At 35.5% G+C, this 22,070-nt stretch overlaps 1 protein-coding gene across 1 annotated transcript; it reads left to right on the top strand.

Annotated features, from left to right (window-relative positions):
• The first annotated feature begins 10,401 nt into the window (after window positions 1-10,401).
• LOC110463988 (pre-mRNA-splicing factor SPF27-like) lies at window positions 10,402-18,892 on the top strand. Its single transcript, XM_021518969.1, has 8 exons — window positions 10,402-10,507; window positions 13,942-14,034; window positions 14,245-14,315; window positions 14,527-14,628; window positions 15,884-15,994; window positions 16,475-16,555; window positions 16,925-17,024; window positions 17,979-18,892. Exons 1-8 carry the CDS (start codon window positions 10,433-10,435, stop codon window positions 17,988-17,990), a joined length of 645 nt encoding a protein of 214 aa, XP_021374644.1. The 5' UTR covers window positions 10,402-10,432; the 3' UTR covers window positions 17,991-18,892.
• Window positions 18,893-22,070: the final 3,178 nt, after the last annotated feature.

Genomic DNA, 22,070 nt, shown 5'->3' with positions numbered 1-22,070 from the left:
TGTGTTGACTAGAATATATAGAATACTTTGTAGAGCAGTCATTTTGAGGCTCGTTGTAATTTATTTCTTTGTGTGTTGACTAGAATATATAGAATACTTTGTAGAGCAGTCATTTCGAGGCTCGTTGTAATTTGTTTCTTTGTGTGTTGACTAGAATATATATTGAATACTTTGTAGAGCAGTCATTTCGAGGCTCGTTGTAATTTATTTCTTTGTGTGTTGACTAGAATATATATAGAATACTTTGTAAAGCAGTCATTTCAAGGCTCCTTGTAGTTTATTTCTTTGCGTTGACTCTTATATTAAATCATCAAAACGTTTCGTTACTTATACGTGCTAGATAAATTTCCAAATGAATATTCATGTATTGTTATAATTATTGTTATTCAGGCAAGTTTTATCCCTTAAATAACGAGTATTAGACATAAGCTGGTGTGGGTGTGGGTGTGCATGAGTGTGAGAGGAAACGAATCACAACATTTTATATATTTAAGCATTGTACATATCTACCGGAATTAGAAGAAGACTGATATAGGCAAAGCCTGTTGTCTTATTCTTTTGTCAATACTGTTCAAATATCTCCTTTAATGTTAACTTATATGTTTGTATTATATATGTATTGTCAATAAAATACTTTGAAATTTAAATATATAGAATACTTTGTACAGCAGTCATTTCGAGGCTCCTTGTAGTTTATTTCTTTGTGTGTTGACTAGAATATATAGAATACTTTGTAGAGCAGTCATTTCGAGGCTCGTTGTAATTTATTTCTTTGTGTGTTGACTAGAATATATAGAATACTTTGTAGAGCAGTCATTTTGAGGCTCGTTGTAATTTATTTCTTTGTGTGTTGACTAGAATATATAGAATACTTTGTAGAGCAGTCATTTTGAGGCTCGTTGTAATTTATTTCTTTGTGTGTTGACTAGAATATATAGAATACTTTGTAGAGCAGTCATTTTGAGGCTCGTTGTAATTTATTTCTTTGTGTGTTGACTAGAATATATAGAATACTTTGTAGAGCAGTCATTTTGAGGCTCGTTGTAATTTATTTCTTTGTGTGTTGACTAGAATATATAGAATACTTTGTAGAGCAGTCATTTTGAGGCTCGTTGTAATTTATTTCTTTGTGTGTTGACTAGAATATATAGAATACTTTGTAGAGCAGTCATTTTGAGGCTCGTTGTAATTTATTTCTTTGTGTGTTGACTAGAATATATAGAATACTTTGTAGAGCAGTCATTTCGAGGCTCGTTGTAATTTATTTCTTTGTGTGTTGACTAGAATATATAGAATACTTTGTAGAGCAGTCATTTCGAGGCTCGTTGTAATTTATTTCTTTGTGTGTTGACTAGAATATATAGAATACTTTGTAGAGCAGTCATTTCGAGGCTCGTTGTAATTTATTTCTTTGTGTGTTGACTAGAATATATAGAATACTTTGTAGAGCAGTCATTTCGAGGCTCGTTGTAATTTATTTCTTTGTGTGTTGACTAGAATATATAGAATACTTTGTAGAGCAGTCATTTCGAGGCTCGTTGTAATTTATTTCTTTGTGTGTTGACTAGAATATATAGAATACTTTGTAGAGCAGTCATTTCGAGGCTCGTTGTAATTTATTTCTTTGTGTGTTGACTAGAATATATAGAATACTTTGTAGAGCAGTCATTTCGAGGCTCGTTGTAATTTATTTCTTTGTGTGTTGACTAGAATATATAGAATACTTTGTAGAGCAGTCATTTCGAGGCTCGTTGTAATTTATTTCTTTGTGTGTTGACTAGAATATATAGAATACTTTGTAGAGCAGTCATTTCGAGGCTCGTTGTAATTTATTTCTTTGTGTGTTGACTAGAATATATAGAATACTTTGTAGAGCAGTCATTTCGAGGCTCGTTGTAATTTATTTCTTTGTGTGTTGACTAGAATATATAGAATACTTTGTAGAGCAGTCATTTCGAGGCTCGTTGTAATTTATTTCTTTGTGTGTTGACTAGAATATATAGAATACTTTGTAGAGCAGTCATTTCGAGGCTCGTTGTAATTTATTTCTTTGTGTGTTGACTAGAATATATAGAATACTTTGTAGAGCAGTCATTTCGAGGCTCGTTGTAATTTATTTCTTTGTGTGTTGACTAGAATATATAGAATACTTTGTAGAGCAGTCATTTCGAGGCTCGTTGTAATTTATTTCTTTGTGTGTTGACTAGAATATATAGAATACTTTGTAGAGCAGTCATTTCGAGGCTCGTTGTAATTTATTTCTTTGTGTGTTGACTAGAATATATAGAATACTTTGTAGAGCAGTCATTTCGAGGCTCGTTGTAATTTATTTCTTTGTGTGTTGACTAGAATATATAGAATACTTTGTAGAGCAGTCATTTCGAGGCTCGTTGTAATTTATTTCTTTGTGTGTTGACTAGAATATATAGAATACTTTGTAGAGCAGTCATTTCGAGGCTCGTTGTAATTTGTTTCTTTGTGTGTTGACTAGAATATATATTGAATACTTTGTAGAGCAGTCATTTCGAGGCTCGTTGTAATTTATTTCTTTGTGTGTTGACTAGAATATATAGAATACTTTGTAGCGCAGTCATTTCGAGGTTCCTTGTAATTTATTTCTTTGTGGTGACTAGAATATATAGAATACTTTGTAGAGCAGTCATTTCGAGGCTACTTGATGTCTACGATCATCCTTGATCCCTCTACAAGTCATTATATTTATGAATTTGAATATCAATATAAACATGCTACATCATTTGATGACGTCATTATGTCGTTTAATTAACCAGACATTGACCAACAGGGCCTTGTTCTTCTCGGCTTTTAATTAAAGATGTCCAACGAAAAAAGAGGGAAGCTGAATAAAAAAATGCCCTGTCAAATGTAGTAGCCACAATTGACTAACGAAGAATAACTTAAATAACATATTTTATATTGAATATAGATTTTCCCTTTAGTCCCAGTTCATGCTACTCCAGAGATCAAAGGTAAAGCTAACTGGTTTTAGTTGGTCTAATACAAATGCTAGACTGATTCTGGTGTTATCCGTTTCATACGTTGGCTGGCGTCATTTTTTCTTAATATTTAATGTAAAAATAGGAATTGTGGTTTTTGTGATAGAAATATTTAAACCTAGGTTGTTTTTTACAATGATGGCGATGAAAGGTTCAGCAAGACCAATGGGATTCTGTTTTTACTTTAAAATTCACATTCGTTAAAGTCTTACACTAAGTCTGTAATGGTGGATGAGAGTATAGAATCCTTCAACAAACAGTATGTTAAGTTATAATACAGCACATATCAGGAACCTACCAGGTAGATCTACAGCATATTCCTTAATTCATATACATGACTCATTATTATAAATCATTGTATTTAACACAAACTTTTTTGTTTTCATTTTGTTCAACAGGTATACCATTCCCCGTCATTTCCGGTCCTAAATCACTAAACGACAGAATAGCGATTGTTGGTGCTGGTCCATCAGGCATACACATGGCGTACAGATTGAAGGTATACATATTACTGTATAACACGAAATGTTCGTGGGTACTTTCCTTCGCGGTTTGTAGCTATCTAAATCGTTTCGTGGTACAAACTTTCGTGGAACTCCTATATTAACAAACAGTTGACACGGATATCATTCCAATTCGTTGTATTCATTTTAGTGAATTCAATGCATAGGAGAATCCGTGCAGGGATTCGTGCAAAAGGTGCCCACACCAGGTACTGAAGTGTCATTTTGTTTTTCGCGGGTATCCCACTTTGAGTAACTACTGATGACACGAGTGACGTCACACAGACTTTTCCTCTACAGTATTGTAAAGAGTAGACTTGTCCCTTCATATTGATATAAAAAAAATGTACAAATTTCCCAAAATATCATAGGCTATTGATAACATAATTTAATTGTGCGTTTCTGTTTTTGTTCAGTATAGTTTCACCACTCCAATCCCATGACAGCAATTTATATACTGTAAAGTAACCAGAGTTAAATATTTTGGTAATTGTGTTGTTTTTGTAACCTTGTCTAATTTCAGGAATTAGGATTTCGAAAAGTAACGGTATATGAAAGTGCGGATTACGTTGGCGGAAAGTCGAGGACAATCCAGCACAGAGACACTATACATGATATGGGCACGCTACACACTCAGCCCGATTACGTCGACATCTACAAACTTATTGAGGAATTGAATGCAGGAGAAGTCATGCCCGCAATATCTTCGTCGTATTGGATGGACTTAAACGGCAGGCGATGTATGGTGTATAATATCGTTATGATTTTTCATTCTTATTTTTAACAGGAGTTATAAAACAAATTTGTGTGTCCGTCGGTCTGTCCGTCCATCTTTCACGCTTCATTTTTCGTTTCATACCCGCTATATAAACAGTTGTCCGATTTCAGCCACATTTGGTACGCACATACATAATTGCAAGATTGATGCAGTAACACATGCGTGTAGTAAATAAGGGCTCTTTTGATATCATTGGTTAATTTGGTTCTGTCAAATAAACCAAAACCAAGAGAACACCGAAGGGTCACCAAAATTCGAACACAAAATCGAAATAACGATGGGTAAAACATGAGGAAAAATATACATATATTAAAATATTCAAGGAGAACAAGATTAGGTCTTCTGCGTCGTCGACGACACCCGCAGTGTAGATCTAGGTCGAATTCAAATTATATCTAGTCCTCACTTCGACAACTCGAGTAGTAACCTTAAAACATCGACCTTCATATCACACATCGACCTTCATATCAAACATCGACCTTCATATCACACATCGACCTTCATGTCACACAAAGAGCAATAACAGATAACATCAACCTTCATATCACACACCGACCTTCATATCACACATCGACCTTCATATCACACATTGACCTTCATATCACACATCGACCTTCATATCACACATCGACCTTCATATCACACATTGACCTTCATATCACACATCGACCTTCATATCACACATCGACCTTCATATTACACATCGACCTTCATATCACACATCGACTTTCGTGTCACACAAAGAGCAATATATAAATATGACATTCATTAGCAGGTGACAGTGAATATTGTCAACCCTCAAAAACCCATTGTCACCCTCGGCTTCGCCTCGGGTGACAATGATTTTCTCGGGTTGACAATGTATAACATCGACCTTCATATCTATTTTGTTACACCAAAAGTCAATGTAGCTCAGAAACGGCAGCAAACCTCGATAATTACATCTTGTTTGTTGATAGCTATATAGTCTGCTGTTTACAATCGCTATCGCACCGGTGCTGGATGAAACTGGCTGTTGCCGTCAAACGTTCTTGTGACCATCACGGTGGGGAAACGAAGCGGTGCACGCACATTTTTTGCGCATGTGATATTTTTCACTGCCTCATGGCAATATCACCCGCGCCCCTTAAAACCAATGTATTTTCGGAGGGTGACAGAGATTTTTGTTTAATTTTCTCCCAACGATTCAAATAGCTAGAAATTCACTTGAGGTGTAACAATAACAGATAGCATCGACCTTCATATCACACAAAGAGCAATAACAGAAAAATCGACATTCATATCACACAAAGAGCAATAACAGATAACATCGACCTTCATATCACACATCGACCTTCATATCACACAAAGAGCAATAACAGATAACATCGCCCTTCATATCACACATCGACCTTCATGTCACACAAAGAGCTATAACAGATAACATCGACCTTCATATCGCACATCGACCTTCATATCACACAACGACCTTCATAACACACATCGAACTTCATGTCGCACAAAGAGCAATAACAGATAACATCGACCTTCATCTCACACATCGACCTTCATATCACTCATCGACCTCCATATCCCACACCGACCTTCATATCACACATCGGCCTTCATATCACACATCGACCTTCAAATCACACATCGACCTTCATATCAAACACCGGCCTTCATATCACACATCGACCTTCATATAACACATCGACCTTCATATCACACCCCGACCTTCATATCACACATCGACCTTCATGTCACACAAAGAGCAATAACAGAAAAATCGACATTCATATCACACAAAGAGCAATAACAGACAACATCGACCTTCATATCCCACATCGACCTTCATATCACACAAAGAGCAATAACAGACAACATCGACCTTCATATCCCACATCGACCTTCATATCACACAGAGAGCAATAACAGATAACATCGACCTTCATATCGCACATCGACCTTCATATCACACAAAGAGCAATAACAGATAACATTGACCTTCATATCACACATCGACCTTCATATCACTCATCGACCTCCATATCCCACACCGACCTTCATACCTTACATCGACCTTCATATCACACATTGACCTTCATATCACACATCGACCTTCATGTCACACAAAGAGCTATAACAGATAACATCGACCTTCATATCGCACATCGACCTTCATATCACACAACGACCTTCATAACACACATCGAACTTCATGTCGCACAAAGAGCAATAACAGATAACATCGACCTTCATATCGCACATCGACCTTCATATCACACACCGACCTTCATATCACACATCGACCTTCATATCACACAAAGAGCAATAACAGATAACCTTGTTGTTGAAGGGTTATCTCATAATAAAGGCCCTTAAATGGTTCGATTTAAAAAATAATGTGACAATTTATACATAATGGCAATTGCTAGGTCTTGTCACGAATATGATTCATTTATATTTTCCAATAATTGATTTTGGGATTCTGATTGGTTAAGTGGTTTCCAGGTCATAACCACCCTTGAAATAATTTGATTTCATAGAGCGAAAGTGAGCCTAATATTAGATCTTAAAATGCCACCTAAATGATGGTACATGTATTTACGAGAAGGGGGGAAAGCTCTCGACGTCGAAATTCGATTTCAGCTAACTTCCTCCCATCAAAAGCAATTTCTATTGATATCAAAGTTTTACTTTATACACAAACAATATACATGTTAAACGTGTCGCAACGTTTTAGGTCATAGCTGAACAAAGGAACCAGTCGGTGCTGAAACTTTGCGATACGTTTATTAGTACATTGTTTGTGCATAGTTATTGATTGATTGTACATGAAACAGTATTCTTATAACCCCTGCTAGAATGAATTCAAGCAACATAGCTACGGCCAACCTCGCACTGATACGGACTGAAAGAGCCCATCAACAGAGTCAGCCACCTTTTCACCGTCCTCGATATCCAAGGGTAACGCTCAGTTTCGCTCTCTGTACCCCTGGAATCATCCTTGATATCCAGGGGTTACGCTCAGTTTCGCTCTCTGTACCCCTGGAATCATCCTCGATATCCAGGGGTTACGCTCACTTACGCTCTCTGCACCCCTGGAATATGTCATAGCAAAATTGATATATCGAGGATGCCTTTTCACATAAAGTAATTACTAGTGAGACGGAGTAACGAAGCGCCTTTTTGAAACTTTCGTTTGTAGATGACGTAAACCAAACAAAGTTAACAGTGACGACTCCTCTGTGTTACTAAAGGTCAAAGTAAAAAAAACTATGTCTAAAGCATTTCGAAAATATATGTAAAGGATATTACGCGCCTCAGATCTAGACTGTCCAATATTTTACATAATAGACCGTTTGAGGCTTATATCTTAAGCCCCTGTCATGGCGACCTTGGCTTTCTACGGAGCTCCATGGCGTTCTACCGCGTTCCTACGGTGTTCTAGTTGGCGATTGTCTGCGCTCTCATGGCGCTCTCATGGCGCTCTCATGGCGCTTCCACTGCGTGCATCGAGTTGTCACGGCGCGTATAAGCGCGGTAGAGACGCAGTGTCATCTCAGAGAACGCCGTACGATCGCCGTGCAAGCGCCTCCGATAACCATTGCGTTCGCACTGCGACCTGTGTGCGCGTCCGCGGCGATCCTGTGGAGTTTTTAGGAGACCTAACTGCGCTGCTACGGCGACCTCACGGCGCTCCCACTGCGCTCTTATCAGAATGGACATGCTCAAAGTGCGCGCCGTCGCTCGGCGTTCTATGCGATCCCACCGCGTTCACTGGCGATGCCACTGCGTTGCTTCGGCGATGCTTGCGATTCCACTGCGCGCAGATCGGCGTTCTGGATTTGTCTTGGTCTCATTTGATTAATGTCGTCCAACAGTGAAGGTGCGTTCCCAACACAGTCCCTGTGCAGAACATTTTGAGCATCAGCATTCAGGATTGAAATGGATTAAATTCAAATAATGTGCTTGATTTATTGAAGAAAGCGTTTACAGTATATTTCTGGGATTATATCTGAGAGAATGAGAATTAAACCACACAATTAAAGTGAGAAAATTCAAGATTTCAACACCACCTCCAAAATATTTTCATCAAAGATATATCACAGCTATATATCTGGGATTATACACGAATATCTCAAGGGATGATACGAAAACAAAATTGTGCACATGAAGTGTGGGGAAAACGCAAGATTTCAGCTGCCCTCAACTCCAAAGTGTTATTGCCAAAATGACGAGTTCAAAGGAAATTACAAGTAATGCTGGAAATGTGTCTCTCAGTAAAGTGTTTGGATATGTATGTATCCATATGGATGTTTCATGTAAAAAGAGTGTTCCGTGATTCAAACCTTCTAAATAAAATATAGTGCATGGGAAATCTGACTATGGGAATATAAATACCGGATATACTTTAAGAATGTTGATATTTAAATTCTGTGTTACATTTAATAAATATTTGTGTTCCGTTGTATAGCATAATTATAGGCTCATTCAAAAGCTTACCTGTAGCCGTCCAATATGCTACCTGTAGCCGTCCAATAAGGTACTTGTACATGTAGCTGTCCAATAAGTGGATTCTTTTGTGTACTTATTGGACAGCTATAGGTAACTTATTGGACGGCTATAGGTGATGCCTTTGAATTATGTTGGATATAGTACGCAAATAACAATGGATGACATCACAGCTGTGTTTTAAGTACATATATAACAAAAGGTAAATGTGGCTATACAACCCTGTATAGCATTACAAATTGATAACTTTTAGCTGCAATAGATGATCTATTCTTAAATACTTTTTCATCCAAATCGTGTCAGAAAAAAAATCAAATAAATTGTCAGCGGAGTTAAGCACTTTGTGATTTAAAACAACTACTATACTAGAATAATCATCAGAAATAAAAAGAAAGTTAGTTTGTACAAACAATGTAATTTTATTTATATTTGGGCAACATATGGCCTATTCGTCAATAAAGGACTGATCGGCGGTGCAAAAGGTCGGAAGAATGAAAAAATCAATCTGGAACATATGTAGAATACAAAAAAAAGGGGAAAGTGTCTATCAAACCCTTTATAACGTTACAAAAGTCTGTCTACAACAAGTAACTTTTACTATAAGCATTTCATTCAAACTGTACCAGAAAAGATTCCAGCAAGAAGATTATATACAACCAATCTCGGGGAACTACATTCAATCAGCAGAGTTAACTGTAATAGTCGTCTTTACTCTCTCCTGAGTTCTTTGGTTATTATTGGTTTTATTACTTATAGAAAAAAACTCTTCAATGTGTTGTGTAAATTCCAGCAACAAGATTATATACAGCCAATCCCGGGGACCTATACATTCAATCAGCAGAGCTAACTACTTTGTAACTTTAAAAATCACTAGACATTCGAAGTAAGAATCTATTGTTACTAAGAAAGTCGATGAAGTAAGCTTTTACTTCACCATATTTCTATTTTGTCCATTTAGAACTAATCAATAGTTATTAAACATCAAAGGTTAAACAATCATGTTTAGAGTGTTCCAAATAAATACATCTCATCGTGAAAAATTAGCATGTTTGGTATATCCTTTCCAATGATTAATGTGTCTACAGAGAGGCTGATGACGTCAAACGGGCATGTCGATTCTAATTGTGCCAAATGTTTTATAATTTGAAAAGGATGTTATCTAGATGGTTTAGCACTAACCCTTTCACCACTGAAGACCGAAGACGACTCAGCCAGATCAATGCATGGTAAAGTCTACTAATGTTTAATAGGGATGAAAGGCTTCTGAAAGACACACGTTTGGATTTTACGTCTCCTGAAAGGGCTGAGAACTCCATAGATGTATGTTGATCCTTTATTATACAAAATACTTTATCTTCAAATGACGTATACGTAATTATCAGAATTTTAGATTATGATTCATCCAGTGAGAAAAGTAAAAATAAAATAAAAATAAAAACCTGTTTCTGAATCAGAATTTATTGTGAAAGTTATATATTCGAAAGATATGTATCCCGAACAATGAATAAATCTGGTGACTTTTCATTAAAAATCAATTGCAAATGAAAACATTACACATTACCTGAGGAAAATCCGGATAATGCAATCCGGAAAATGTTTTTGAATTTACACAGAGAGACACTTCCGGAAAACAAAGCAACATGGCCGGCGAAGTCGTTGTTGATGCTCTACCATATTACGACCAAGGCTATGACGAAACCGGTGTCAGAGAAGCTGTAAGTGGACCAGAAAAAAAATGAATAAGAAAACACTCTCTTAAATACTGTGTTTTACATCACAATGTATTATTATTTCATAACAAAGAAGTAGCCATTCTGCCCATGATGCTATGTACTGTTGTTGGCACAGGGTTTTGAAATTCTGTCAATAATATGTCACTATAATATGATTGTTTTTCTGTCGCCTGCAACGCGAGGCGACATATATGTATTACTTTGTCGAATGCGTCGACCGAAACACGGTTTCCATGCAATAACTTTATCACCAGAAACCTCAAAGGTTGCCCTGCCGAATGTCGTAGAACAGCCTACCTCTGCCTAGTACTAATATTAATACCCGGCCGGGTATTAAATCGATTCCATGCCTTTTAATGGAGCAAGCCCGGTGTGAATCACACCGGGGCGATTTTAGAATTAATTGACAGAACATTGGTCCGCATCCATAAACAAGGTTTTAGTATCAACTATTTCTGTTGATATCCTGCACAACTTGAAGTTTACCTCAGCCTAAAATGTCGTTAAATTATCAAGTTAACAAAGCAAGCGTAATCGAAATCTGAATTGACTGCCATGTTGGAAAGTTCGTCTCTCTTCCGATATAGGTCAGACGTCCAAATATGGGTGTCATGACCCAATATGGAAATTGCAGTAAACATGGCGGCATCAGTAGTAATACTATATTTGGCCATGCAGGCCATATATAGAAAGGATAATTGAGATAACATGACGCGTGATCTGTCATGGCGGTCGTTTCTAAAAAAAAATCCAAGACGGAGTTTGTTAATTTCGTAAAATAGTTTTTGCATGGGTAAGGTTTCGTTTTTTCAACAATTATGCAATATTTTGATAACATTATACTCATATGAGGCGTGAATTATATGCAATCTTACAGATTAACACTTTTGATTTTGCTCCATTAGTTGGCATAGGACCGCTTCGTAGCTCTGACGACGCAATATATAAAAAAAAATCTCGTCGTCAGAAAGCTACGTTATCGCAGCTAACATCTGCCTTGTTAGGTCCATCCTTGAGTACGGATCAGTCATCTTTGACACCTACGTACAGCATGACATAAATAGACTTGAACAAGTGCAAAGGATGGCAGCAAGGTTCATCTCCGGTTCTCGAGAGGAAGGATGTGTGACCAAAATGTTAAGAGACGCGGGCCTGTCCCCACTAGCAGAACGACGTCGTATGCTTCGCCTGGTTATGTTCTATAAAGTGGTCGAGGGTGTTGTGCCAGCCTTGCCTTCGCATGAGTTCCTGACACTAGTTGCCGGAAACAAACGTAAAATTCGTCCGTGGGATTTTAGTGACTATCAGTATAATAATACTGTTGAAAATTACACCTACAATAACTGTTTCAAAGTCCAGAATGTTGAAACAGAACAATTTAAAACTCTTTCTTCAATAAGACCATTATTGACGGGAACCATCTGACCGACATCTCCACGCATAGTACCATGGTGGAGAGTTTCAAAGAAACCCTCACCCTTCAGAACTTCTAGATTACCTAGCACTCCTCCCCCGACGCAATACATGTCCCGAGGGACCCTGCACTGTATACCCACAGATTCAGATACATAACTTGAGTTATCTTGGGTTGATTGAACTCAAACTTGGTACACATATTGCATACCAATACAGCTCAGAAAAGCTTGCATTTCAGAAGTTTACATGCATTTTTGATGGAGTTATGCCCCTTTTATTACCAAATAAGGGCATTGTTTTTATAGATTCCTTTCAAATATTGCATGGTAATGCAAGAAGCAATAATGTTCAACATATATAGTACTGGGTTTTTTTGTCGAGTTTTACCTTTCTGTGTTTTGGCATATCTGTTTATGTGATAACTCGAGCCAAAACACTTTTCTTACTAAAAGTACTGTGCAGATGACACATCCACTCCCGTGGAATTCTTGTTAAGTGTATTGAGCATATAGGGTTATTTTAATGTGATAATTATTACTGCCAGAATTTCAGACTCCTTATGGAAGGGCTTGACGATTAACCCCAGTGTTCTCCCCAGAATGTTTTGAAAGAAGCATGGTATTTCAATATTTCTGTTAAAGCAGCACTCTATGTAAAATCAAAGCAGCATGGTAACTTTAGATTTACTATGAATATATAGCAGAGAAGATCTAGGATAGCAGCATGGCAAGAAATTATAGGAGCATGGTGCCATGCTGCAAAAACAGCCTGGGGAGAACACTGAACCCAAAACGACCAAGAACAAGCATGCCCAAAACTACATCTAAAACCCATTATAACAGGAAAGAGAGTAATATGATTCCAGACTTCCTAGTCGGACGCTCTTCCACTGAGCTAAAGGGAAATTCCATCTAGCGCGAAGCTAGAAGGCGACCATGATTTTTAAAGTACAATTAAAATCTGTCGCACCATTAACACATAAATGAAAACTTGAGATGAATGATTAAGTTAATAATTTTCAGTAGACTTGGCTGAAAATATAGACAGTGTTAGTACATGTAAATGATCTAAATCTGACTAGGAGTATTGTGTAGTATTGCCTTCAAAGGTAATTGAAAGTTTTGAAAAATCTAGTGAATTACATCTACAAACACATGTAGTTTATTTATCTGTATTTGAATTGTTGGGTGAATTGTCTTGTCATTTGTGAACGTTTTACGCCCCCTTTGTGGCAGCCTAACAAATGTAACCTACATAATGTACCTTTGAGCAAGAATGATAACATACAGTGAAAGTTGTTCATGTGCAGAGAGGGGTGAAATATGTGGTGCTTTTCTGCATAAATCTTCATATTCCTGTCTAACCACGGATGCAGTGGATAAAGGGATGCTATTATAAAAAAAAATTGCAATAATTAAAATCAGCAAGGTCATGGTCACCGGTAATTGAGTTGCTAGATTTTTTCCTACTCACCTGTTTGTCCACATTAATATTAAGTTTTTGTGTTTAACTAAGGTTCGCTGAAAGTATAAGTGCTAGACCAACCAAACTTGGACCATAGATGTATTTATGGTAGTACATCTCAACCCATGCATCAAATGCTGGATGCGGCCTACCTTTCATGTTCCACTGACTTTGTCAGCATCTCCATCAACATTAAGTTTTTGCGTTTAAGTTCGTTTCTCTGATATGTGCATTGATGGTCAAAGCTGGGCACAGGCGAGACATATCAATCCAAATGGCTTGTTTTAATCTGCATGAGGAAAATGTGACAATAATTGAATCATTTGTTAACATTCATCCATATATGTATAGTCGTTTTGACTATATAGCCAAACCTGCTTATAACCAGATTTGCCGATGCTCCAGTACCTGTGAAAATTATTTTATGAGAAGCAAACAATAAAAGAAATTAAACCAACTGGTTAAAAAAAACCTAACCTTAATTTAACTTTTATGTTTCAATAAAGTCTTAATTCCTACAATCTCTAATTCTTCAGGCTATGGCTTTAGTGGAAGAAGAAACAAGAAGATACAGACCAACAAAGAATTACTTGGAATATTTACCAACTACAAATTTGTCCAATTTTGAGGTATTCTTAAGAAATGTATACAAAATGAGTATTAAAATGATTTATATACCGACAATTATCAAAAATCAATAACTTGAACTTTAAAGATAAAAAACATGGATATATATCAGAAATATTCTGTTAAATATAAAAAAAAATCATCAAGACATTGCAATGATAAAAAATATTTGATTATTTTGTTGCAATACATCGTAAATTATATTATTTCAGACTGAAATAATGAAGAATGAGTTTGAAAGACTTCAATCCCGACTGCCTATGGATATGTTAAGCATGAAGAGGTAAGAAATTTGGTCTTCTATTTTTAGGTCAAGATCGAGAATTCTAAGTTGCAGATTTTATGCATTCAAGTGTTTTTAACAAAATTAAGTTTTTGAATAACATTAGGTTGGACTCCTAATTTCTTTTGGTAAATTGATTGTCAGCCGATTTTTTTGCAAATATTAAAGTTGATAATGAGGGAAAGATGAGATTTTCTAACTTTTCTCCAAGGTATGAATTACCACAGCCTTCAGCGGGAAAGATGACTGATGTGTCCGCCTGGACAGAATGTGTGGAAAATTCTCAAGCTCAGTTGGAACATCAGAGTCTCAGGTTTGTACTGAACATGTCCATGATTTCCAAATAAATTGTCCAACAATGAAAGAAATAAAAACTACATTGTATAATGATTCTAATGAATTTTGTTTATCAGTGTATTGGGACAAAGATAGTCGAGACCTAGGCTCATGTTTTTCCTGTGTGCCACACTATCTCAATTATTGGATTCATCAACATTTAAAACTTATGTTCTGGACTTGTCTGAAATATTCCTACAAAATCACTGTATATGTTTATACCAATTTGTGAGAAGCTTGGAGCGTTACTTTGTTGTTGAAAATTAAAAGATATTGAACAAAACTTATAAACACTCCTGTCATATGAACACAAATTAATATAGATGTGGATGTCATCAACTTGTATTCATACCTTCATGGATATTTAAAACAATTAAATTCAATATGTATGTTAACTTTCTGAGTTTAAAGTTATTGGTGATCTAAATGCAAGAATTCCATAATGATTGCAGTATTAAAATGTCTGTATATTCATGTTCCAATAATATTCCTGGAACAACCTAACATCACATAAATGTTTACTTCTTTCAAAGATTTTTGTGCTCCATGCCAACATGAAAGTTACACTGTTTACAATACATAGATTGGTCAATGGGAGATACTTTCAATTTATTATTTGATTTGCAAACTTCCTGCAATACTTTCAGTTGTAACTTGGACATCTAGAGTTACTCCCCTTTTGCAAAGAACGAAAAATAACCAGTGCTTTTGAAAACTATGTTCTTGACCTGCAAAGACAATTTCTGACAAGACAAAACAATGATAGATGGGACTCTCTTTCATTAATAGAAGAAAAAAAACAGTTGAAAAACATTGATGTTTTCCTTTTTAGCATGAGTCTCTGATGTAATCTCATAATCATTGTAACATCACAATAGTACCCCTTCTTCCTCTTATTCAAGTTATCTTTCTATATGTTGATTCTATTCTTCCTTTAATTCTTCTATCTCTCAATCTTTTCTTTCTTAAAAACAGTACATAGCATAATTATATGCAGCTACACTATTAACCACTAAATAGAACATAAAATAAAAAGTATGTATATTTAATATAGTGTTAGAATTTTTGCTAATGACTAGAAATGGAATGAGTGTGTGAATGTTGTATGGAAAAATGAATTGTAAATGTATTATGTACTGTTAAAAAATCTTCAAAAATAAAATGAATAAAAAAAAAAATCATAATAATAAGGTATACAATTTAAACATGACCTTAAATTTGTTGTTCAATAGGATTTTGAATTTGGAGCTTATGGCAGAATTTGGATCCCATACGTGGAAGAGCTACAATAATATTCTTGTACAAATGTTAGACTCTGCTCAGAGACATTTACAGGATCTGAGGTAACAATGTGTTCAGGTTATAGCTACCTATAATTTGTTGTAAGAGTTATCTCCCCCAGTCCATTTAATGATCAATACATGCATTCTTGGAAACCTTTGAAATTGTCATCAATTTTGAATTAACTAATTCAGTTCAAATTGCCAATTATGAAAAAAAATAGTTTCTGAGTGTAAAATGCTTTGGTGAATGAGATTTATATCACAGTAATAAAAGGTGTTTTATCATATATATCTTTAAATTCCGACATGTTTAAATAATTTGGAAACTGCCAAAAAATAATATCTTAGAGGTTAACCATTATATTATTTTAAGTATTTAGTACTGATGTTAGTCAGAAGTAAATGTGAAAAATATTTAATCTATGATAATGAAATCTATTGGAAATTTATAAGTTCATTGCAGAGATTTTGTTGTAAGGGGAATTGAAAACAATAGCATAACAATGACTCCTATAGTGAAAGGTGAAATCTAATTTGTAGGAAAAAAATACAGGAGATTAATTGGCAGAGGAAAAATGAGCAGTCCCATGCTGGGAAAGAACTAAAAGAGCTGGAAGCAAGGTAGGTCACATTGTACAAAATGTAGATGGTATAAACCCAGTGATTGATCAGTCTGCCATAATCAGTCTAGAATGATTCATATATGTATGTAATCTTTAATCATGTTTCAAACAGACTTTCAGATTGGTCTTATTTGTCTTCAGCTTACAGCCATAAACAAATTCTTCAAATACAATGTCGTTTAATTATTTGGCCTGAAACTTTTATTTGGACAATTCTGTTTGAAAAGAAAAATGTTGAGATTAACCAGATGAATCTGTACAACCAATTCAAAGGCACGAGCCTGTAAGGACAAGATTGAGATGACCGACTGGTGGAAAACACTCATAGATACATATTATATAAAATGTCCTATGTTTTTATTAACAGCTGGGTTGGGCTCGTCAGTAAGAACTATGAAATTGAGAGAGCCTGTGTTGAACTTGAAAAGGAAATTGCTGACATGGAAAAAAGAAACAAAAGCAAAAAGGTAACATAAATGTTGTTGATTTTTGCAATTTTTATTTTGTATAATAGAACGTCTTAAAAAACTTGCTACTTTGAGTTCTTTATACAACTGAAGAAAGTTAAACATGTTAAGGGAAGAATACAGAGGACCTTCGAAATTGATTTATTATACACATTATTCATTACTTTTATACCAAGAAAGAATAATGGGGGTGATGGTGGAGCGGCACTTAGACGATTGAGTCTAAAACAATCCTTCACTTTAGTTGTACATGTATAATGAAATCAAAGTAAGAATAACTGTGTTGGTGGTGGTTGAACAATAATTGCCAGCCCTGTTCCCCATATATTTCTGGAATAGCCCTGATAGATTTTTATGTTAGAGAGTTCCACACCAGGTAGCAGACTGATGACTTTGTACATCATTGAGTGTATGTTTGAAACCCTGCTCTGGCGGCATATTAATTTTAACTTGTACATTATTTTCTGAACAGGATACCTCATACATCACAGATATTATTTGGTACCACACAGATAATTTGTCATTATGTGTAATGTATTTCTTTTGTTACATTAAGTGGTATTATTGTAAACTTATAAAATGTATATGTGACTTTTGAACAGGAAAGAGAGGTAACTTTGCTTAGCTTTTCACGTTTATTCCTAAACTGTGAGCAACTGATGCAAAAGTTCAGGACCAGGTTATGACCAAGTATATATTCAAATATGCCAAATGTAAAAATAAAATGCCTGAGTTTTCTCTCTTTACAGTGTTAAATTCCCATTCAAATTCATTCATTTTTTCATATATTGATTTTTCTTTTTTATTTTGATAAGTTGCTAACTTAGATATCCTGTTTAGTCAGCAAGTAGAATACATGCAGCATTTAAAAAGGTTGTCATAGCAGGAATTCGTTTATTTATTTCCTAAAAAAAGTTAATTTATTTTCAAATATTGTATTTTCATCTTTTACAGGCAAAAAGATGAAAAAAGTCCTACAAAATTAGACATGGATTTGCAGTAGAAGTGAAACAATGGATGTGTGACTGATGTCAATATGTCTACAAACAATAACAACAGCATTACAGGGAAAAAAATGAATTTGGCCATTAGTGAACAGCAAACTATAATGGACTGATGGGAAGTTGTCGATGACCATACTGTAGAAGTGTTAAGGACATGTATAACATGTCACTGTCGTGTCGTTGTACTTTTCTGTCAAGCTGTAATGTCCTTGTGTTTCCCTTGGCTTTTTAGTTGTCTAAATTTTAAGAAAAAAGCACCATTACAGTATATTTCTTATACCGCAATAAATTCTGTTCAATATGTTAAAACATCTCAACAAATGATGAAAGTACAGGTAATAAAAAAAATGCTTGTAGGGCTAAAACAGAAATGATTGAGAATAAATAATGTATTTAATTGGAAAACGAAACTACCAATAGATGAAATGAAGTCCAATAATTCAATGAAAGAGATTTGTTTCATGTAATGTTGATAAGCCTTAATGTTTGAGTATTTAAAAAAAATGGAAACTTGGACATTAGAAGGACAATAGGTGTTTGAAACAAACTATTTATAGATGCAGAAAGGAAGAGATTGACTGTCACAGTAGTTCATTGTCTTGACTGTACCTGTAGTACAAGACTAGAGATTTGTCTACTTTAGACAACCAGTCCAATATCAAACAGTGTCTGTTAAAGGTGTTAAGTGTCATCATGTGAATTAAACCCATATATTCATTTTTAAAAGCATTCACCATAACACACAAAATGTCATTTTAACATTAATTTTCGACCCATGTGTTCCTCATTTTGTAGCAAATTACTTTTATGTGAAACTTTTGTGTAAATAAATATTTTGATAATAAAAAATGTCAGTATAAAATCTATTTTGTATTGTTAAAATTGTAACTCACCTGGTACGGTACAGCAGTGAGCTTATGCAATAGTAGAGATTCAATTTTTCCAGAAAACGATTTCTTTTACAATAAAACAAAGATCTTGTCGTAAAGCCCTAATTTGAATTACTGACCCACCTGCACGGCCACATAGTCATAGATCAACTATGATGAAATCTCTAGAACTTTGTCAACTGTGATGGTGCTTGTTCAAATGCACGGAGAATAAGACCAGGTGTTCCCGAAAGTTGCGGGTATTCTGCTTTATCGACTACACCTATCATATACTGTATAACACACAATGTTTGTGGACATTTACCTTCGTCGTTTGAAGCCATATACATCGTTTCATGGTACAGACTTTCGTGGATATGCTGTATTAACAAACAGTAGACACGCGTTTAATTCAAATTAGTTGTATTTATTTTCGGGGTTCAATAGCTACCACGACAACCACGAGTGTTTATACACAACAAACATTTCATGTTATACAATACATCTAGGTCAAATCCAAGTGTCACGTTCTCACATCGGGAATTTCTATAGTGACAACAAAACCACAAGATATACTTAGAAGAAGAAACTGTGACCTTCATATCACACAAAGAAATAGCATATTTCCTATGAGATAACGATGACGATCATGAAACGTGTCCTTACTCTTCAGCAACCTGCCTCTTTGGAAACCCTGTGTTGTCAGTTTGTCCGTCAGCAGCCGACATACATCGTGAAAGTCGTTATATTCAGAACAAACTATTGAATATCGAATCAAATGTGACATATGTAAACAACGTAGGTAGGAAAATATGGATGTTACTACCAAGGAAGAGAAATTTTGCTATCAGAATGTCGAAATAATCCCGATTACAATAAAAGTTAATCTATATAGCTCATTCAAGATAGAGCTTGTCATAGAAAAATGGTGTTAATGCTTCACTCTAAGGCGTTTGTCATAGACACGGAACACACTTTTGTAAGGTATCATAACCGATAGCACCTATTATACCGATTTGTTTTCGGCATTATAATGCCTTCTGACGGACCTGCAGATGAGCCACCATGCGATGATATACGACTACTTCCACTGATTTTATACAACAAGAACAAATGGGAGAAAAACTAATTTATATTTTCAATCATAATATATCCCTTTATGTAATAAACCATACTGTTATCCGTGATTCTGTAAACATGAAGATGACGTCAGAGTAAAGACTTTTTATAAAACTAAAGCATGACAATGCCTTTACTAAATAACAACTTTGTAAATAGATATCCTAGGTTGTATCATGTGACGTAAGTAAAATCAAAGTTTACGTAAACTCATGAATGGGACGCATGTAGTTTCGCGATATGACTACCAATACATAACATATATCATGTAACGTACTAAATATCAAGGTTTACATAAACTCATGAATGGGACGCATGTAGTTTCGCGATATGACTACCAGTACATAACATATATCATGTGACGTACTTAATATCAAAGTTTACGTAAACTCATGAATGGGAAGCATACATAACATGTATACCCTACCTCAAATTGTGTATTTGGCTCCGTGCCAGATACGCATATAACCACCAATCCGGATGTCTGACGAAAGCGGCTGACTTATATAAACGCATGAAGCCCTAGGGTACAACATATGACGGGTACACAGGTTACTTTCGTTTGTAGAGGCCGCATTATCGGCATCTGTATGATATCATTTATCCTTAAATCCTAGGACATACAAGCATCACAATTTACACGTAACTTTCCTCTAAATAAACACCAAGGAAGCTCGGAGTCTAGATTTGATCGGTCCCAGAATAAAACGACAAGGTACCACCATCCACTAATCCTAAGAAGTCGGATGCAGCTTGTCACAAATACGCAGGCAATGAGTCTTTCAAACTCACATTAGAGCGAATTCTTTTATTTAAAAAAAAAAAAAAAAAAAACTTCATTCGGTCGTGTACTCTAGGTAATGGCAATGTCTGCTAAATATATTTATAAACTTTGTCTCAATGTCCCTTTGTATATTAATTACTTGATATCGTGTTCGGTTGACGAATAAAGTTGAATTTTCCGTAGTGATGACACAGAAATAATGAGCGTAAACAAAACCATGATTCGAACTCAAAATCCAAAATATAATGTAGGGAAGGATTCATTACACGGTGATTTTGAAAAGGTACAAAGAGAGAAAAAAATAGGTTTTCTGGAAGGGTGAACACGTGTGTCACCATTGACGACTGCTGCCGTGTAAATCTAGGTCAAGTCCAAGTAATGTCACGTTCTTTAAATGAGAACCGATGCTTAGCCAAATCCAAATAATGTTAAGTTCTTTGAAATAAGAACCGGTGTAGTATCCTTGAAACAGCAAGACATACTAATGAGTATAATCAAGAACATCGACCTTCAAACATCGCGCAATGAAATAGAATATTTCCCAACGAGGTCATGATTGCCACCTTCAACCTTTCTCATAATCTTCATCTACCTGCTTTTGTTGAAACCATGTGTTGTTAGTCTGTCAGCATCTGACATTTGCCACAGACATCATACATGTTCATGTCGGAAACAGACAGATTTGTAACATATTCGGGAAAAAACCGACATTTAAACCCTACGAAAGGTCAGCAAAGTTTTCCCGTCAAAATCTTAAATATTTATAAGAACTCTTGTTATCAAAATTGCTTTTAACGGATCATTGACAACATTTTAACATTTGTTGTTGGTAATGGAGAGTGGGTCTTCCTAATAAGCCGTGTTTTGCGAAAATATGTTGCGCAAATGAAATTTAGTGTTGCTTTGTTATATAAACCATGATATCTTAAAGAGAAAAATTCAAAAAGCCTCGAATTGTTCTTTGTGAAAATTGTGGTAGTTGTGGTTTTTTAGGTCACCTGAGCTTTGCTCAAGTGACCTATTCCAATCGCTTTTCGTCCGTCGTCGTCCGTCGTCCGTCGTGCGTCATGCGTCGTGCGTAAACTTTTACATTTTCAACTTCTTCTCAAGAACCAGAGGATGGATTTTTTTCAAACTTGGTCAGAATCATCCTTGGTAGATGAGGCTTCAAAATTGTAAAATTGGGATTCCTACCCCCACCCCTGGGGCCAGGGCGGGGCCCCAAAGGGAAAATTATCCAATATTTCAAAAATCTTCTTCTCCAGACTCA

Source organism: Mizuhopecten yessoensis, unplaced genomic scaffold (assembly GCF_002113885.1).
Source record: "Mizuhopecten yessoensis strain PY_sf001 unplaced genomic scaffold, ASM211388v2 scaffold10949, whole genome shotgun sequence".
NCBI classification, from domain to species: Eukaryota; Metazoa; Mollusca; class Bivalvia; order Pectinida; family Pectinidae; genus Mizuhopecten; species Mizuhopecten yessoensis.
This window is presented reverse-complemented; position numbering and strand designations above follow the sequence as displayed.

Excerpts from the sequence above, each read along its gene's own strand:
- LOC110463988 (XM_021518969.1), top strand. The coding sequence starts at position 10,433 with ATGGCCGGCGAAGTCGTTGTTGATGCTCTACCATATTACGACCAAGGC. Across the intron at positions 14,316-14,526 it reads GATATGTTAAGCATGAAGAG|GTATGAATTACCACAGCCTT; the intron begins GTAAGAAATTTG and ends CTTTTCTCCAAG. Across the intron at positions 16,556-16,924 it reads CTAAAAGAGCTGGAAGCAAG|CTGGGTTGGGCTCGTCAGTA; the intron begins GTAGGTCACATT and ends TTTTATTAACAG.